Genomic DNA, 19,848 nt, shown 5'->3' with positions numbered 1-19,848 from the left:
AGCTGCCGCCTTGAATCCATGTTCCGTGGATTGACCCACAATGCCGTTAGGAAGAGAATTCTGGGAAATTGACCCAGCGACTGCGAAGGAACGGCGATATATTTCCAAATCAGGATGGTGAGTGGCTTGGAGGGCAGTTGGTGGTGTTCCCATGTATCTGCTGCCCTTGTCCATCTAGATGGTAGTAATCGTGGGTTTGGAAGGTGCTGTCTAAGGATCTTTGGTGAATTGCTGCAGTGCATCTTGTAGATGGTACACACTGCTGCTACTGAGCGTCGGTGGTGGAGTCAGTGAATGTTTGTGGATGTGGTGCCAATCAAGTGGGCTGCTTTGTCCTGGATGGTGTCAAGCTTCTTGAGTGTTAGTTAGAACTGCATCCATCCAGGCATTTCTGACCTTATTACAGAGGCAAGGCCAATCAAGCGGGCTGCTTTGTCCTGAATGATTTGATTTATTATTGTCACATGTATTAGTATACAGTGAAAAGTATTGTTTCTTGCGCGCTATACAGACAAAGCATACCGTTCATAGAGAAGGAAAGGAGAGGGTGCAGAATGTAGAGTTACAGTCATAGCTCGAGTGTAGAGAAAGATCAACTTAATGCGAGGTAGGTCCATTCAAAAGTCTGGCAGCTGTTTTTGAGTCGGTTGGTACGTGACCTCAGACTTTTGTGCCTTTTTCCCGACGGAAGAAGGTGGAAGAGAGAATGTCCGGGGTGTGTGGGGTCCTTGATTATGCCGGCTGCTTTTCCAAGGCAGCGGGAAGTGTAGACAGAGTCAATGGATGGGAGGCTGGTTTGAGTGATGGACTGGGCTTCACTCACGACCCTTTCTTTAGTTTCTTGCGGTCTTGGGCAGAGCAGTAGCCATACCAAGCTGTGATACAACCAGAAAGAATGCTTTCTATGGTAAGTGTTGTTGGAGCTGCACCTATCCAGGCAAGTGGAGAGCATTCCATTACACTCCTGACTTTTGTAGATGGTGAACAGGCTTTGGGGAGTCAGGAAGTGAGTTACTTGCTGCGGTACCCTTAGCCTCTGACCTGCTCTTGTAGCCACTGTGTTTATGTGGTGAGTCCAGTTGAGTTTCTGGTCAATGGTAACCCCCAGGATGTTGACAGTGGGGGGATTCAGTGTTGGTAACACCATTGAATGTCAAGGGGCTGCATAAATTCATAGTGCATCTAGTACCTGGAAGGCTTATTTATCTTTATTATACGTGTAAACATCATTTTCAGTTGCCTGTATAACAAATTTGAAATAACGTGCAGATGTTTAAAATTTGAAGATTAAAATTTCCACTAAATTCACAGTGTTCTGATCCGAGTATCTTTGAGTTAGTATTAGAGTTAGGGTTTTGCTGACCATCGATTTGAGTTTGGTTGCTTTATGCTGGAAAATGGACCATGCATACTGTTTTGAAAACTTGTCGAGTTATTTTAAGGGTGTTGCTTTTGAAATGAAATATCTTGTGCACGTTTCTTTTTAAGATGAATGGTTCCGAGTGGTCCAAAGTCTCTGAACCTAATACACTGTCCTTCAATGAGACGTTGGACAAGGAGGTGCTGATGCTGATGCAGAGTCCCGGGACAGAGGAGGCAACTGTCCAGTTCAAAGTGATCACGGCGCAGATGGTAAGATTGTCACATGAATTAGAATACTGCTGGCAATCTGAAATGAAAACAACGCACGCTCAAAATACTCTATCGGCCTGGCAGCATCTGTGGAGAGAGAAACGGAGTGAACACTTCAGGTCAGAATGGAAAGATTATTGACCTGAAACCTTAACTCGGTTTTTGTCTTCACAGAAGCTGCCTGCCTTGCAGAGTATTTCCAGCATCTCTTGTTATCATTTTATTTCCAGTTTTCCCTGAATTGGTGCAATGCAGTTTGTCCTTGTGAGGAACAAGATTATGGAGTACATAGAAACTAGAAGCAGGAGGAGGCCATTCAGCCCTACCAGCCTGCTCCACTGTTCATTATGATTATGGCTGATCAAATTCAATATCCTGATTTACCCTTGATCCCTTTAGCCCCAAGAGCTATATCTAATTCCTCCTTGAAATCACACAACCTTTTGGCCTCAACTATTTTTTGTGGTAGTGAATTTCGGAGGTTCACCACCCTCTGGGTGAAGACATTTCTCCTCACCTCAGTCCTAAAAGGTTTACCCCTTATCCTCAAACTATGACCCTAGTTCTGGACTCCCCTGCCATTGGGAACATCCTTCCTGAATCTACCCTGTCTAATCCTGTTAGAATTTTATAAGTTTCTATGAGATTCCCCCCTCACTCATCTAAACTCCAATGAATACAATCCTAATTAACTTAGCCCCTTTTCATACGACAGTCCTGTCATCCCAGGAATCAGCCTGGTAAATCTTTGCTGTACTCCCTCTATTGCAAGGACATCTTTCCCCAGATAAGGACACCAAAATTGCACACAATACTCCAAGTGTGGCTTCACCAACGCACTATACAATTGCAATAAGACCTCCCTAATCCTATAGATAAATCCACTTGCTATGAAGGCCAGCATACCATTTGCCTTTTTATTGTCTGCTGTACCTGCGTGCTTATTTTCAGCGACTGATGCATGAGGACTCCAAGGTCTTGATCAAAAATGTCAGCTATGGCTCAGTGGTAGCATTTTCACCTCACAGTCAGGAGGTTGTGTTTCCAAGCCATGTTCCAGATACTTGAGTGTTATTGTACAAATGCTAATAACTTAATGTACAACAACAGTAAAACTAAGAACTTTTCTACATTTTCAGAACCTTGGGATATCTCAAATGCTTTACAACAATGCATCTCTGTTCAAGTTGTAGACATTGTTGTTTGTTTGATAGATGCAGCCGCCAACATTGACATCTCCAATCCACACCAAGCTAAACAAAAAGGAAACTTATTTTTCTTGGTGGGGGTTGACTGAGGTATGGATATAGGACACCAGTGGGAAATTCCCCTCTCACCTTTCAAACAGTGCTGGTGGGGTCTTTTACATCCATCTCATGGGTCAGACAGTCCCTTGGTTGAGATAGTTACCTCCAAACTGCAGCACTCCTTCAGTGGAATCTCAGGGGTGGCACAGTGGTTAGCACTGCTGCCTCACAGTGCCAGGCACCCGGGTTCGATTCCTGGCTTGGGTCACTGTCTGTGTGGAGTCTGCACATTCTTCAATCTTCATTACCTCGGGGCTGCGGGTGATATCCATCGAGAAAGTAGCTTTTGTCTTCCCTTTGAACCGGAGCCCTTCTGGCGAAAGCACCTCCCGCAACGGTGTTGGATAGAGAATTTCAGGATATTAACCCAGCAGCAATGCAGGAATGACAGAACATCCTGTCCAGGTCAGGATGGTGTGCAGCTTGGAGGTTATAATGTGGCCACAATATTGCTGATCTTGTCTTTCTCGACAATAGAACTGTGGGAGCGGAAGAAAGCCGCAAATACAATATAGTGTTCAATTCTGGTCACCACACTACCAGAAGAATGTGGAGGCTTTGGAGAGGGTACAGAAAAGATTTACCAGGATGTTGCCTGGTATGGAGGGCATTAGCTATGAGGGAGAGGTTGGAGAAACTGGGTTTGTTTTCACTGGAACGACGGAGGTTGAGGGGCGACCTGATAGAAGTCTACAAGATTATGAGAGGCATGGACAGAGTGGATAGTCAGAAGCTTTTTCCCAGGGTGGAAGAGTCAATTACTAGGGGGCACAGGTTTAAGGTGCGAGGGGCAAGGTTTCAAGGAGATGTATGGGGCAAGTTTTTTTACGCAGTGATGGATGGCTGGAATTTGCTGTCAGGGGAGGGAGTGGAAGCGGATACGATAGTGACTTTTAAGAGGCGTCTGGACACATACATGAATAGGATGGGAATAGAGGGAAATGGTCCCGGAAGGGTAGGGAGTTTTAATTCAGTCGGGCAGCATGGTCGGTGCAGGTTTGGAGGGCCGAAGGGCCTGTTCCTGTGCTGTAATTTTCTTTGTATCACAGTAGGGTCTCACAAATAGCAAATGGGCAAAATTTTAAGTTATTTCTGTCAGAGCTGCTTGAGTGATGGGTGTATTCTGTGTGACCTCTTCCTATAATTTTTTGGAAGCATTTAAATGGGGAATTGACATTCTGATTGCATTTCCATACGTAAGTTAACCTAATTCCTTCCAATGTGTTACATGCTGATAACATGATCCAGAAAGGAGTTAAAGTTTATTTATTAGTCACAAGTAAGGCTTACATTAACATTGCAATGAAGTTACTGTGAAATTCCCCTCGTCGCCACACTCCGGGGGCCTGTTTGGGTCAATGCGCCTAACCAGCACGTCTTTCAGAATGTGGGAAGAAACCGGAGCACCCGGAGGAAACCCATGCAGACACGGGGAGAATGTGCAAACTCCACACAGAAAGTGACCCAGCAAATTGTGTTGCTGTTTGAACTTCAGTAGGGCAATAGGACTCAATCTTCGAACCCGAGTCCCTGGCGCTGTGAGGCAGCAGTGCTAACCACTGTGCCACCCCGTGCTGCCCAGGAAGGAATTAAATAATGAAGTCAGTAAACGTGATCACAACTGAAACAAAGACAGAAAATGCTGGAAAATCTCAGCAGGTCTGACAGCATCTGTGGAAAGAGGATAGAGCCAAAGGATGACCCTTTCACAGATGCTGTCAGACCTGCTGAGATTTTCCAGCATTTTCTGCTTTTGTTTCAGATTCCAGCATCTGCAGCATTTTGCCCTGATCATGAATGAATAAATTGTCAATCTTGAACCGCTGACATCGGGGAAACTGCTGTGACATCTTCCTCTTGTTAATCATCATTAATTCTTTGTATGTTATCCGTAACCTCACCTTACCCCTCCTTCTGCCTTGAAGAGGGTGGCACTGCCTGGAATCAAGATCTACGGCCAACATTGGCCACACGTGTGCTGGGGGCATGAAAAGAGACTGGTAGCAACACAAAAATCAAATACAGCTGTCGCTGCAATAAAAATAGAAAATTCTGGAAGCGTTCAGCAGGTCAGGCAACATCTGTGACCAGGAAAAGAGAGTTAATGTTTCAGGTCAATGACTTTTCTTCAGAACTGGGGGAAAAAAAAATTAGAGATTTAACAATTTATAAGTAAGTGCAGAAAACAAAAGTGTTATTTCCTCCCCTACCCTCTCCAAACTCAACTTTTCCCATTGGCGAGTTCCAAATTCAGTAAGAAATTCGTCCTGAATAGAAATATTTTCTCTTGCTACCCTCTCGAACCTTTTCAGAAGACTGAAGATTCCAGTCACCTCTTGGTCTTCTCATTTCTAGATTTTGAAAATCTGGCTTTGGTCTTGGTTAGGCCTGTGCTGGGCCTCTCTCCACAGTGTACAGTAGTGGGCTTTCAGCCGCAGCAGCTGAGAGCAGGAAACCTGTTTTGGATCCCCTCACTAAACATTGATGTGAACATGTCACTCCCACTACTGGTGGATAAGACTAGTTTACTCCACATGAGAGCAGCAATCAAACTGGCAACTTCCTCCTGTATGACTCAATGCAACATCCTGTGCATTTACGCAATAACTTCTTGAAAGAACCTCTAAGTTGTTGATGTAAAATATTTTCCACAAATTGTGAAACTTGCATCCAGCCAAATAGTTTGTTTTCTCGAAAAACACTCAAAATAATGTGTAGAATTGAGGACAATTTATGATTGGTTAAATTATGTTGCTGGTTGAACTTCAGAAGGACAATAGGAGTCAGCTTATCAAAATCAGGCACACATTATATCTTCCAACGGAGAGAAATTAATCCCTCAAATTGAATTTGAAAGTTCTGAAATTATTTACCACGTTTTTCAGGGTTTGGCTGAGATTATTGGCTCTTTGGAGGAGGGGGGGGGGGGTGCTGTTTTCTACATCCGTATTTATGCTGTCTGGGATAACTTTCCATCTTGTGATGGTTTTCACTGTGGTGGGGAGGGGGGAGGTGGTCAACTCTTGTGTTAAGCATTGTCTGGTGTTGCTCAACCAATTTCCTATCCATATCAGCAATCTACCTTCAATTTAATGAGCTTCCACCTTGGCTAACAATCTCTTGTGTGGGACTTTATCAAAAGCCTTCTGGAAGTCCATATAAACAACATCCATCAACTTGCATCTGTCCACCATCCTTGTTAGCTCTTTGAAAGATTCCATGAGGTTTGTCAGGCGTGACCTACCTTCATGAATCCATGCTACAGGAACGGTGCCAGAAGACTGGAGGATAGCAAATGTTGTCCCCTTGTTCAAGAAGGGGAGTAGGGACAACCCTGGTAATTATAGACCGGTGAGCCTTACTTCTGTTGTGGGCAAAGTATTGGAAAGGATTATAAGAGATAGGATTTATAATCACCTAGAAAGGAATAATTTGATTAGGGATAGTCAGCACGGTTTTGTGAAGGGTAGGTCATGCCTCACAAACCTTATTGAGTTCTTTGAGAAGGTGACCAAAGAGGTGGATGAGGGTAAAGCGGTTGATGTGGTGTATATGGATTTCAGCAAAGCGTTTGATAAGGTTCTCCATGGTAAGCTTTTGCAGAAAATACGGACACATGGGATTGAGGGTGATTTAGTGGTTTGGATCAGGAATTGGCTAGCTGTAAGAAAGCGGAGGGTGGTGGTTGAGGGGAAATATTCATCCTGGAGTTCAGTTACTAGTGGTGTACCGCATGGATCTGTTTTGGGGCCACTGCTGTTTGTCATTCTTATTAATGACCTGGATGAGGGCGTAGAAGGATGGATTAGTAAATTTACGGATGACACTAAAGTCGGTGGAGTTGTAGACAGTGCGGAGGGAAGTGGCAGGTTACAGAGGGACCTAGATAAGCTGCAGAGCTGGGCTGAGAGGTGGCAAATGGAGTTTAATGCGGAAAAGTGTGAGGTGATTCACTTTGGAAGGAGTAACAGGAATACAGAGTACTGGGCTAATGGTAAGATACTTGGTAGTGTGGATGAACAGAGGGATCTGGGTGTCCATGTGCATAGATCCCTGAAAGTTGGCACGCAGGTTGATAGGGTTGTTAAGAAGGCGTACGGTGTGTTAGCTTTTATTGGTAGAGGGATTGAGTTTTGGACCCAGGAGGTCATGCTGCAACTGTACAATACTCTTGTGCGGCTTCACTTGGAGTATTGTGTACAGTTCTGGTCGCCGCATTATAGGAAAGATGTGGAAGTGTTGGAAAGGGTGCAGAGGAGATTTACCAGGATGTTGCCTGGTATGGTGGGAAAATCGTATGAGGAAAGGCTGAGGGACTTGAAGTTGTTTTCGTTAGAGAGAAGAAGGTTAAGAGGTGACTTAATAGAGGCATACAAGATGATCAGAGGATTAGATAGGTGGATAGTGAGAGCCTTTTTCCTCGGATGGTGATGGCTAACACGAGGGGACTTGGCTTTAAATTGAGGGGTGAGAGATATAGGACAGATGTTAGAGGTAGGTTCTTTACTCAGAGAGTAGTTAGGGCGTGGAATGTCCTGCCTGCAGTAGTAGTGGACTTGTCAACATTAAGAGCATTCAAATGGTTATTGGATAAACATATGGATGATATTGGAATAGTGTAGATTAGAGGGGCTTTAGATTGGTTTCGCTGGTCGGCGCAACGTCGAGGGCCGAAGGGCCTGTACTGCGCTGTAATGTTCTATGTTCTATGCTGACTCTCCCCAATTAACTGAAATTTCTCAGTGATCAGTTACCCTATCCTTGATTAATGAGTCCAACAATTTCCCCACCACAGAGGCTAGGTTAGCTGGTCTGAAATTCCTGGTTTCCCTCTGTCACCCTTCTTAAAGAGGGGAGTGAGATGAGCCAATTTCCAGTCTACTCCTGAATCTAAGGAATTCTGAAAGGTTATAGTTAGGGAACCGGCAATGTGTTCCCCTACCTCCTTTAACACAAATGGATGGAAACCATCAGGTCTCAGGGATTTGTCACTCTTCAGCTCCATTAGTTTTCCCATTATTGATGATTCACTGAAGTTAATTCTAGTTAGACCCTGTCCCTGATCCTCTATTAGTTTCCTTGGGACTTCCAGCAAGCAATCGCCTCTTTCTACTGTGAATATTGAAGCAAAATACTCGTTCAACAAGTCTTCCATTTCCCCACGACTATCAACAACATTCCCACCCTCCGTCTTCAGTGGGCCAATTGTGCTTTTAACCATTCACTTCCCCTTTTATATAATTATCAAATCCCTTCTTATTGTCATTTATGTTTGTTTGACTTTATTTTGGCTCTGAGTGCATTCAGAGCTTTCTTACTCTACCTTCACTTGTAGTTAATGAAAGCAGATCTCTTGGCTTCAGTGACTGGTCCCATCACAGTTATGTTAGCTTCACCCCAGTCAGCATTTATCTGCTCTTGCTTCCTATATGTTGAGGGTGTGGAGTATTGTGTCAAGTTTTGGCCGCCTTATTTGAGGAAGGATGTGATGGCATTGGAGGCAGTTCAGGGGAGGTTCACCAGATTGATTCCGGGGATGAAGGATTTGATGTATGAGGAGAGATTTAACAGTTTGGGCTTCATAGAATCATAGAAACCCTACAGTGCAGAAAGAGGCCATTTGGCCCATCGAGTCTGCACCAACCACAATCCCACCCAGGCCATACCCCCACATCCCTACATATTTTACCCGCTAATCCCTCTAACCTATGCATCTCAGGACACTAAGGGGCAATTTGGCATGGCCAATCAACCTAACCCGCACATCTTTGGACTGTGGGAGGAAACTGGAGCACCCGGAGGAAACCCAAGCAGACACGAGGAGAATGTGCAAACTCCACACAGACAGTGACCCGAGCCGGGAATCGAACCCAGGTCCCTGGAGCTGTGAAACAGCAGTGCTAACCACTGTGCTACCGTGCCGCCCAATTCTCACTGGAGTTTAGAAGGATGAGAAGGGATCTGATCGAGGTATATAAAATACTAAAAGGGATTGATAAAGTAAATATAGACCAAATCTTTCCTGATATGGGGCAATCTGGAACAAGAGGTCACAGGTATAGGTTGAGAGGCGATAGATTTAACATTAAGATGAGAAGGAGCTACTTCTTGCAGAGGGTGGTGAATTTGTGGAACTCGCTGCACCATAGCACAGTGGAGTCTGAATCATTGAATGATTTCAAGAGGGAGATGGATATATTTCTAGTTTTTAAAAAAAAGGGATATGGGGGAGGGGTGGGGAGGTGGATTTGAGGTCGGCCATGATCTGATTGAATGGCGGAGCAGGCTCGAAGGGCTGAGTTTGCCTATTTCTGCTCCTAATTCCTATGTTCCATGTGTGGTGTTGTAAATGGTGACCTGAAGTTTGGTCCATTTTGCTTCCACGCTGTGTGTGGGAGTGCCGGAGACGGCCTGTTCAATAGAGTTTTGGAAATCTTGGTTGTTATCTGGCGAGGCGGTGTGGCTGACGTTGAGACCACAACAGAGAATGCTGAAAAAACTCAGCAGCCTCTGGGGAGAGAGGAGTGGATATCCACTCCATCTGACGAAAGAGCAGGGCTCCGAAAGCTAATGGCATTTGCTGCCAATTAAACCTGTTGGACTTTAACCTGGTGTTGTTAAAACTCTTAATATATTAATGATCCAGATCTTGGAGTGCAGGAGACAATTTCAAAGTTTGTGGATGATGCAAAACTTAGTATTGTAAACTGTGAAGGGGACAGTGTAGAACTTCAGAAGGGCATTGACAACTTGGTGGAATGGGCAGGTAGGCGGCAGAGGAAGTTCAATGTGGCGAAATGTGAGGTGATGTTTTTGGTAGGAAGAACTTGGAGAGACAATATAAATAAAATAAGAGGTAAAATTTTTAAGCAGGTACAGGAGCAGAGGGAGCTGGGTGTATATGTGCATTAGTCATTGAAGGTGTCCGGGCAGGTGGAGAGTGCAGTTAATAAAGCATATAGCATCCTGGGCGTAACTAATAGGAGCACAGAGTACAAGGGCAAGGAGGTTAAGCTGAACTTGTACAAGACACTACTTGGACCTCAACTGGAATATTGTGAACAGTTCTGGGCACAACACTATAGGAAGGATATGAACACATTGGAGAGAGTGCAGAAGAAGCTTACAAGAATGGTTCCCGGATGAGAAACTTCAATGATGAGGATAGATTGGAGAGGTTGGGACTGTTTTCCTTGGACAGAAGGCAGCTAAGAAGGGATTTGATAGAGATGGTCAAAATCATGAGGGGGGCTGGACAGAGTAGATAGAGAGAAACTGTTCCCGCTCATAAGGATCAAGAACGAGAGAGCACAGATTTTAAAGTGATTTGGAAAAGAAGCAAATATGTTCACGCAGCAAGTGGTTTGGGTCTGGAATGCACTGCCTGGAAGTGTGGTGGAGGCAGGTTCCATCAAGCCATTCAAGAGGGCATTAGATGATTATTTTATAGAATCCTACAGTGCAAAAGGAGGCTATTTGGCCCATCAAGTCTGCACTGACCACAATCCCACCCCACAACCCATGCATTTACCCTCGCTAATCCCCATAGAATCATAGAACATTACAGCACAGAAACAGGCCGTTTGGCCCTTCTTGTCTGTGCCGAACCATTTTTCTGCCGAGTCCCACTGACCTGCACCTGGACCATATCCCTCCACACCCCTCTCATCCATGTACCTGTCCAAGTTTTTCTTAAATGTTAAAAATGAGCCCGCATTCATCACTTCATCTGGCAGCTCATTCCACACTCCCACCACTCTCTGTGAAGAAGCCCCCACTAATATTCCCTTTAAACTTTTCCCCCTTCACCCTTAACCCATGTCCTCTAGTTTTTTTTCTCCCCTAGCCTCAGTGGAAAAAGCCTGCTTTTCTATACCCATCATAATTTTATACACCTCTATCAAATCTCCCCTCATTCTTCTACGCTCCAGGGAATAAAGTCCTAACCTATTCAACCTTTCTCAGTTTCTCAAGTCCCGGCAACATCCTTGTAAACTTTCTCTGCACTCTTTCAACCTTATTAATACCCTTCCTGTAATTAGGTGGCCAAAACTGCGCACAATACTCTAAATTCGGCCTCACCAATGTCTTATACAACCTCACCATAACATTCCAACTCTTATACTCAATACTTTGATTTATAAAGGCCAATGTACCCCCTGACATTAAGGGCAATTTAGCATGGCCAATCCACCTAACCACCTAATCCATCATTTGACTAGAAACAATGTGTGGGGATATAGGGAAAAGGCAGGGGAATAGTACTAAGTCATAAGTTCACTTGGAGAGCCAGTGCCGACATGATGGGCCAAATGGCCTCCTCCTGCACGGTAACAATTCTGTGATTTGGCACTGGATTGGTTGCAGGTTTTGTCAGAAAGTTGACACATTTAGGTGTCAGTCCGTCTTTGGGCTCCGCTCCAAATTTCTTGTCAAGGTTTAGTCCCTTAGTCTTCAATTCGTTTGAAATACCCAAAAGGCAATGGAGCTCTTCACCGGCTGATTCATAAGTACCAGGATGTGTCCATGTAACTGGTCGGCCTGCATATCTGGGGAGCCAATCCTCCTTCAAGTTCCTCTGAAGGCGTTCCTCTGAAGGCATTCCTAGGGCAGCCAGTTACAGTGTGTCACCATGAGGAGGCACAACTGAGTACCTACCAATGGTGAGGCTGTGTACAGACAGGGTGAGGCTTTATATGTTTGGCCCTTTCTTTTTTTATGTATAGCTGCCAGCCAGGACTATTGGCTGAAAATGAGAAGCAAACTAACACACAAGGGGATAGTGTAATGTCCCAACTGTTTGGTAGCGGGTTTTAGCAAAAACAAAAGGATTGCATACACAGATTCAAAGTAACAACAACAGATTTATTCTGGGAGGTCTTGCCTTGTGCTGTGGCACGGTGGCTCAGTGGTTAGCACTGCTGCCCCACAGCTCCAGGGACCTGGGTTCGATTCCCGGCTTGGGTCACTGTCTGTGTGGCGTTTGCACATTCTCCCCGTGTCTGCATGGGTTTCCTCCGAGTGCTCCGGTTTCCTCCCACATTCCAAGGATGTGCGGGTTAGGTTGATTGGCCATGCTAAATTGCCCCTTAGTGCCCCAGGATGTGTAGGTTAGAGGGATTAGCAGGATAAATGTGTGGCGTTGTGGGGATAGGGCCTGGGGTGGGATTCATAGAATCATAGAAACCCTACAGTGCAGAAGGAGGCCATTCGGCCCATCGAGTCTGCACCGACCACAATCCCACCCAGGCCCTACCCCCACATATTTTACCCACTAATCCACGTCTCCCAGGGCTCTAAGGGGCAATTTTTTTAACCTGGCCAATCAACCTAACCCGCACATCTTTGGACTGTGGGAGGAAACCGGAGCACCCGGAGGAAACCCACGCAGACACGAGGAGAATGTGCAAACTCCACACAGACAGTGACCCGATATTTTGCTTTTGATTTGGTGTAAGAAGATGGTGAGTTGTAAAGATGGATGTGTTGGCAGACTATTGGCTGGATTGTGAGAGTTATGTGATGATATCTCCAGGAAAACATTTAATCATAGTTAGCAACCTTGTACCTGCCATCGCTGCCTGAGCTAACTGCTGCCTGGGCCCTGCACACTGGAATTCCCCCTCACATCTCTCTGCCTCTAGGAACATAGGAGTAGGCCAGTCGGCTCCTTGAGCCTGCTCCTCTTATTTAACTAGGTCATGACTGATCTTGCTCAATGCCATCTTCCTGCACTATTCTCAAAGGCCTTGATGTCATTGGTTTCTAGAAATGTATCAATCTCTTACTCAATGACCGACCTTCCACCGTCCTCTGAGGTAGAGAATTTCAAATATTTGCCACCTTCTGGAGGAAATCCATCTGTCGGTCCTGAACAGCCTGCCTCTTATTCTGACTCTTTTTGGCTGGAATTTTGCTGGCATGCCCGCCCTGTTTCGGGGCGGGTGAGGCTCGGAGAACGGCATTCTCTGTTGGCCTCTGGCGGGATCATACGAACCTCTGGGCGGACGTGCGGGTAAAATTCCGCCCTTTGTCGCCTGGTTCTCGGACCCTTCCCAACCCCCAGGGGAAACGCCCGTCCTGCCTCTATCCTGTCAAGCTTTGTGAGAACTTTGTACAGTTCAGATCACGCATCATTCATCTAAACTCGAAGAGAACACAGGCCCAGTCTCCTCAATCTTTCCTCCTAGGACAATCCTGGTTTATGTGAATGGTCTCTGCAACTTAAATTTATTTCCAGGTATGGTTTCTGATCTTATGCTCACGTTTATTTGATTACAAATGTAATGTCAGCAGTTTCTCCCATTTGGGACATAAAGATGACTCAATCTCCAAAGGGTTAATAAGAACCGTTTCTTTCAGTAACTGCTAACTGCCTCTTAACAGTAAAAATGTCAATGATTTGCAGGCAAAGGAGCTCTCTGAAGAAATTGAGGCACTGGTGACGTGGTTACAGCAAATAGGTGAACTGAAAATAAACTGCAAAGTTCTAAATAAAGCTCATCTTGAGGTAAGTCTTCGTGTATTCGGGTCCCCTCTTGCAAATGAGGTTTTCAGCCTTTGAAGTGGTGCCAAGTATTACGCACTTGCGGCTTGTCTTAATTTCAAAACAAATTGTGTTTAACCAACTCTGGGTCTGATCGTAGGAAAATATTGTTGTGTAGTGATCACAAAAGACTTGGACTAGGATTCTGTCATCTCGTTTGCACCCCCTCGCCCCCACCCCCTTACTGCTGCCAGCAAGAACGGAGAATTTGGCACTCAACAAAAATTTTATCCATTGCAGCGGGACTGGAGAGTCCCAGCTGTGGGCGAGGTCGGAGAATTCTGGCCCTGGTCTAATCAGTTGTATTGTGATCGTGTTTGAATTCGAGTCATGAATCATATGAGATGTTGGTGTCCGTCCTTGTTTGTTTTGTTAACATCCTGTATGCTTTCTCCGTGCTGTGAATTGAGTCCTGACATGTGAATCTGAACTCTTTTTGATTTATTCTTGTCACATGTATACAGTGAAAAGTTTCTTGCGTGCTATACAGACAAAGCATATCACTCATGGAGTACATAGGGGAGAAGGGAAAGGGTGGGTGCAGAATGTAGTGTTGCAGTCATAACTAGGGTATAGAGGAACTTAATATAAGGTAGGTCCATTCAAAAGTCTGATGGAAGCAGGGAAGAAGCTGTTCTTGAGTCAGTTGGTAAGTTTGTATCTTTTTCCCGATAGAAGAAGGTGGAGGAGTGTGTGTCCGGGGTCCGTGAGGTCCTTGATTATGCTGGCTCCTTTCCTGAGACTGCGGGAAGTATAGACAGTGTCAGTGGATGGGAGGCTGATTTGCGTGATGGACTGGGCTTCATTCACGACCCTTTGGAGTTTTTTGCTGTCTTGGTCAGAGCAGGAGCCATGCCAAGCTGTGATATATCCGGAAAGGATGCTTTATATGGTCCATCTATAAAAATTGATGAGAGTCATAGCAGGCATGCTGAATTTCCTTAGCCTCATGAGACAGTAGAGGCATTGGTGGGCTTTTTTAACTATAACATCGGTGTGGAGGGACCAAAACAGGTTGTTGGTGATCTGGACACCTACACAAGTTAATTATAGGTTTCCACAATCTTCAAGAGTTAATTATAAAGTGTTTAACCCTTTTGATTTGTAGCTCGGGAGATTTGGCAAGACTGCAGATTTTGATTTTGTGACACAAATGTTTAATGCCCTTATGGGAGGGCTGGCAACAGTTAGGCTAAATTGTAGAAAGTGAAGACTTGTCCAGCAAACACGCCAAGTTTGGAATTCTGAAATAATTGCAGTGAGCGAGAGCCAGCATTCGGAGGAAGGAAACTTGGAGAAGGGATGGTAAAGGTTTCAATATTTAGTAGTATTGTCTCTTGGTCAGCCAATACTACACTGGATGTGTTTTAACTTCGTGATAGGGGTGCAGACAATGAAAACACCACTGTCGTTAGATCCGACCTGACTGCCTCCACTTGGTAGGGCAAAAGTCTAACATCAAGCTCATCCCAACAGTTACTGGGTAACGTCTAAGAAAGGAATGCTGGGTTTCAGTGTTTTGTGTATGTGCTGAAATTTGCCATTTCTCCTACTCGGTGTTGTTGGCTGAGAGAACGCCTCTTTTACATAGAAACATACAGCACAAAACAGGCCCTTCGGCCCCACAAGTTGTGCCGAACATATCCCTTACCTTTTAGGCCTATCTCTTTTACAAACATGTTTGTGTAGACTTTGCATCAAAAGTCATCAACTTACAAACTGCGGTCAGTGAGTTGACGTTTCTGTGGTGCCAATAAATATAACTCAATTGCAGAAGTGTTTCCTCCCACACACTCTCACTGAGTTCGAGGCTGGATCGTAACTCTCGGGGTGTGGGAAAGCAGACGTGGGCTAGGAACCCCCCACCTTTTTAAAGGTGATTTGTGATAAGATTATCAAAACAGTAAAAGCATCAGATAGGGCAGATAAGAGAAGCTACTTCCTATGCGGCAGGAGTACAGAGTAAGGAGGCAGAAATGTATAATTAGAATGGAACCATTTGAAGAGTGAAATTAGGAAGTACAATTTCAGAGAGAGGGGAACTCTCTCCTGGAAAGGCGGCGGATGCCTGGGGTTTATTTAAAATGTCATGACTGGGGTCAATAGGTTTTTGCAGGAAAGAGATATCCAGGGATATGGACCAAAGGCAGGAAAATAGGATTGAGATGCAAATCGGGCAAGATCTGAATGAAGGGTGGAACAAGGTTCAAGTGGCTAAACGATCTATATCTGCTCCTGTCTAACTACCAGCCTCTAACATTTCCAAAAGTCAGACTCCTATCCAAATATTGAGGCGGCACAGTGGTTAGCACTGCTGCCTCACAGCGACAGGGACCTGGGTTCGATTCCCGGCTTGGGTCACTGTCTGTGTGGAGTTTGCACGTTCTCCCCGTGTCTGCGTGGGTTTCCTCCGGGTGCTCCGGTTTCCTCCCACAGTCCGAAAGACGTGCTGGTTAGGGTGCATTGACCCGAACAGGCACCAGAGTGTGGCGACTAAGGGATTTTCACAGTAACTTCATTGCAGTGTTAATGTCAGCCTATTTGTGACTAATAAATAAACTAAGTGATTAATTACCTGGCTGGTGTTGCTCCTGACCCACAAGTTAAGCTTACTGTTTCCTGTTTTTTAATCTGCCCTTTTTCTGACTCCATTCTCAACTCCCAAAGTCTCACTGGTGCTGTGGACAATTCTCGCAAATCTGCGTAGCAGCGTCTGAGTGGCACTGTCCGTCATTCACAAGGCGCCTGCCTAGGGTGGGTGGTGTTGATGACTATAAAATGGCGGAGGGTGCTCATTCTCCCCTGCTCAGCCAGCAACCTGAGGTCATAGCTGGTTTGAAGTTTCTCTGGTAATTTTGGAAATGTAGCAATTTGGATCAATACCAATTTGGAGTGGGGTCTATGGTCTCATTATCTGACACCAATGTGCGATTGTTGTACCCTGCCATATGTACACATGATGGTGCAGGCCAAATCATCCAAGCAGGTTGTCCGCCTCCCGCATCAACAGCTCAGCCTAGCTGTCCACTCTGAAAGCTTTCAATTCGAAGCCCATTCTGAATACTTGTTTATTAAGCTTGGCTTTGAAAGGGAAATTGGATATGAGAGTCAAGGTTTGGGCAAATTGCATAGCTCTTTTGAGACATCACCACAGGCATGATGGGATTCCTGTGTTCTGCCCCTCTGATTTTTATTAAAGAGGGGCCACTTCTTCATTGGTGGGGGTGGCCTGGATTTAAAGCCTCATATTGGGCCGGGAGCAGAGGCAGGTAGGCATGACATTCACACCACTATCCGGCAAGTCTTTTCCCAAGGCTGAAGTTTGGTCTTGTACTCACTGGAGTTTAGAAGGATGAGAGGGGATCGGATCAAGGTAGATAAAATACTAAAAGGGATAGAACATAGAACAGTACAGCACAGAACAGGCCCTTTGGCCCACAATGTTAGGTAAAGTAAACGTAGACCAAATGTTTCCCCTGTGGGGCAATCTAGAGCAAGAGGGCACAGATATAGGTTGAGAGGCGGTAGATTTAAAACTCACTGGCGATGAGGAGGAACTACTTCTCGCAGAAGGTAGTGAATTTGTGGAACTCGCTGCCCCATAGCGCGGTGGTGTCTGAATCATTAAATGGTTTCATTAAGGAGATAGATATATTTCTAAATTTAAAAAAAGGTTAAAGGGATATGGGGAATAGGCGGGGAAGTGTATTTGAGACCAGGGAGAGATCAGCCATGATAATGAATGGTGGAGCAGGCTCAAGGGGCTGAATTGCCTATTCCTGCTCCTAGTAGTTCCTGTGTTAGAGACTGACTGGTGGCCTCCGTGTCTCCACAGGCGATTTTATAGGTGCCACACCAGGAGACCAACACTTCAACCAGGCTGAGAGTTCACCTCTGACCTGCCTGGGTCAGTTGTAGCTGGAGACATATCCCTGCCACACAATGGTGTCCAGGCTGCAACGGTCGTGGTGGTGGTGGGAGTGAAGAGGCTTTTCCTCATCTCAATCCTAAATCTCAATCCTAAACTGGCTTGCCTGCAGAATAAGAAGTTTAACAACACCAGGTTAAAGTCCAACAGGTTTATTTGGTAGCAAAAGCCACACAAGCGTTCGGAGCTCCAAGCCCCTTCTTCAGGTGAGTGGGAATTCTGTTTGTGAACAGAATTCCCACTCACCTGAAGAAGGGGCTTGGAGCTCCGAAAGCTTGTGTGGCTTTTGCTACCAAATAAACCTGTTGGACTTTAACCTGGTGTTGTTAAACTTCTTACTGTGTTTACCCCAGTCCAACGCCGGCATCTCCACATCTTGCCTGCAGAAGGCAGAGAGTGGTTGTAGACGGGTCTTTTTCTGAATGGAGGTCGGTCACCCGTGGAGTGCCCCAGAGATCTGTTCTGGGACCCTTGCTGTTTGTCATTTTCATAAATGACCTGGATGAGGAAGTGGAGGGATGGGTTGGTAAGTTTGCCGATGACACGAAGGTTGGTGGTGTTGTGGATAGGTTGGAGGGATGTCAGAAGCTGCAGCGTGACATAGATAGGATGCAAGACTGGGCGGAGAAGTGACAGATGGACTTCAACCCAGATAAATGTGTAGTGGTCCGTTTTGGCAGGTCAAATGGGATGAAGGAGTATAATACCAAGGGTAAGACTCTTAGCAGTGTAGAGGATCAGAAGGACCTTGGGGTCCGGGTCCATAGGACTCTTAAATCGGCCTCGCAGATAGAGGAGGTGGTTAAGAAGGCGTATGGTGTGCTGGCCTTCATCAATCGAGGGATTGAGTTTAGGAGTCGGGATATAATGATGCAGCTTTATAAGACCCTCGTCAGACCCCACTTGGAGTACTGTGCTCAGTTCTGGTCGCCTCATTACAGGAGGGATGTGGAAATGATTGAAAGGGTGCAGAGAAGATTTACAAGGATGTTGCCTGGATTGGTGGGAATGCCTTATGAGGATAGGCTGAGGGAGCTCGGTCTTTTCTCCTTGGAGAGACGAAGGATGAGAGGTGACCTGATAGAGAGGAGGTATAGATCGGGTGGATTCTCGGAGGCTTTTTCCCAGGGCTGAATTGGCTGCTATGAGAGGACACAGGTTTAAGGTGCTGGGGAGTGGGTACAGAGGAGATGTCAGGGGTAAGTTTTTCACTCAGAGGGTGGTGGGTGAGTGGAATCGGCTGCCGTCAGTGGTGGTGGAGGCAAACTCGATAGGGTCTTTTAAGAGACTTCTGGATGAGTACATGGGACTTAATAGGATTGAGGGTTATAGGTAAGCCTATATATAAGCCTAGGTAGGTAGGGACATGACCGGTGCAACTTGTGGGCCGAAGGGCCTGTTTGTTCTGTATTTTTTCTATGTTCTATGTTCTAAATGGTCTACCCCATATCCTGAGACTGTTCCCTGGTTCTAGATTCCCCAACCAGGGAAAACATCCTCCCAGCATCCAGTCTGTCCAACCGTGTTAGAATTTTATACGTTTCAATCCGATCTTCTCTCACCCTTCGAAACTCTAGTGAATACAGGCCCAGTCAAACCAATCTCTCATAGGACAGTTCCAACAAGCCCACTATCAACCTTGTGAACCTTGTCTGCACTCCCTCTATGGCAAGTATATCCTCCTTGAGTAGGAAGACCAGAACTACATGTAGGTGTTGTCTCACCAAGGCCTTGATTAACTGCAGTAAGACATCAATCATCTTTGTAGAATCATAGAATCCTCCAGTGCAGAAGGAGGCCATTCGGCCCATTGAGTCTGCACTGACCACAATCCCACCCAGGCCCTATCCCCATAACCCATGCATTTACCCTAGCTAGATCCATGACACTAAGGGGCAATTTAGCATGGCCAATCCACCTAACCTGCACATCTTTGGACTGTGGGAGGAACCTGTGGCACCCGGAGGAAACCCATGCAGACACGGGGAGAACGTGCGAACCCCACACAGTCACCCAAGCCATGACTCGAAGCCAGGTCCCTGCCGCAGTGAGGCAGCAGCGCTAACCACTGTGCCATCGTGCTGCCCTTCCTTTCTTTCTGCAGAAAATCAGCCCAAAGTGTAAGAGGAGGAAGTAATGACTACAAGAGCAGTGTTTAGACCATTGCACTCTTTTTTTGTATTTGCTGGGTTTTTGATTAGAAGGGGGCTATGGGGCATTTCAGAGAGTTACTGTTAGTTCCATCTGTGCACATGTGTGAGGGACTGGATGGTCTCCTTCTGGGCTGGCTGAAGAGGAGACGGCGGCTGGGAAACCGGAGTTCAGTGTCATTGTTTAACTTGAAACTTCTCATTTAATTCCTCAACAATGCGTGACCGAGCAAGCACTTACAAACATGGCGGTTTTATGCAAAGTTCTTGAGGTGCTGCTACATT

The 19,848-nt window shown here is 45.7% G+C and overlaps 1 protein-coding gene across 1 annotated transcript in view; it reads left to right on the top strand.

Moving 5' to 3' along the window:
• The window catches only part of LOC144507864 (inositol 1,4,5-triphosphate receptor associated 2-like), a 121,270-nt gene that overhangs the window by 1,173 nt on the left and 100,249 nt on the right, over window positions 1–19,848 (top strand). Inside the window, exons 3-4 of the mRNA XM_078235283.1 lie at window positions 1,489–1,632; window positions 13,348–13,449. Of these exons, the coding sequence (XP_078091409.1) occupies window positions 1,489–1,632; window positions 13,348–13,449 (246 nt within the window). The remainder of the gene's footprint in view (window positions 1–1,488; window positions 1,633–13,347; window positions 13,450–19,848) is intronic.

Source organism: Mustelus asterias, chromosome 19 (assembly GCF_964213995.1).
Source record: "Mustelus asterias chromosome 19, sMusAst1.hap1.1, whole genome shotgun sequence".
NCBI classification, from domain to species: Eukaryota; Metazoa; Chordata; class Chondrichthyes; order Carcharhiniformes; family Triakidae; genus Mustelus; species Mustelus asterias.
Note: the sequence above shows the minus strand (reverse complement) of the source record. Positions and strands in the feature narration are given on the sequence as shown.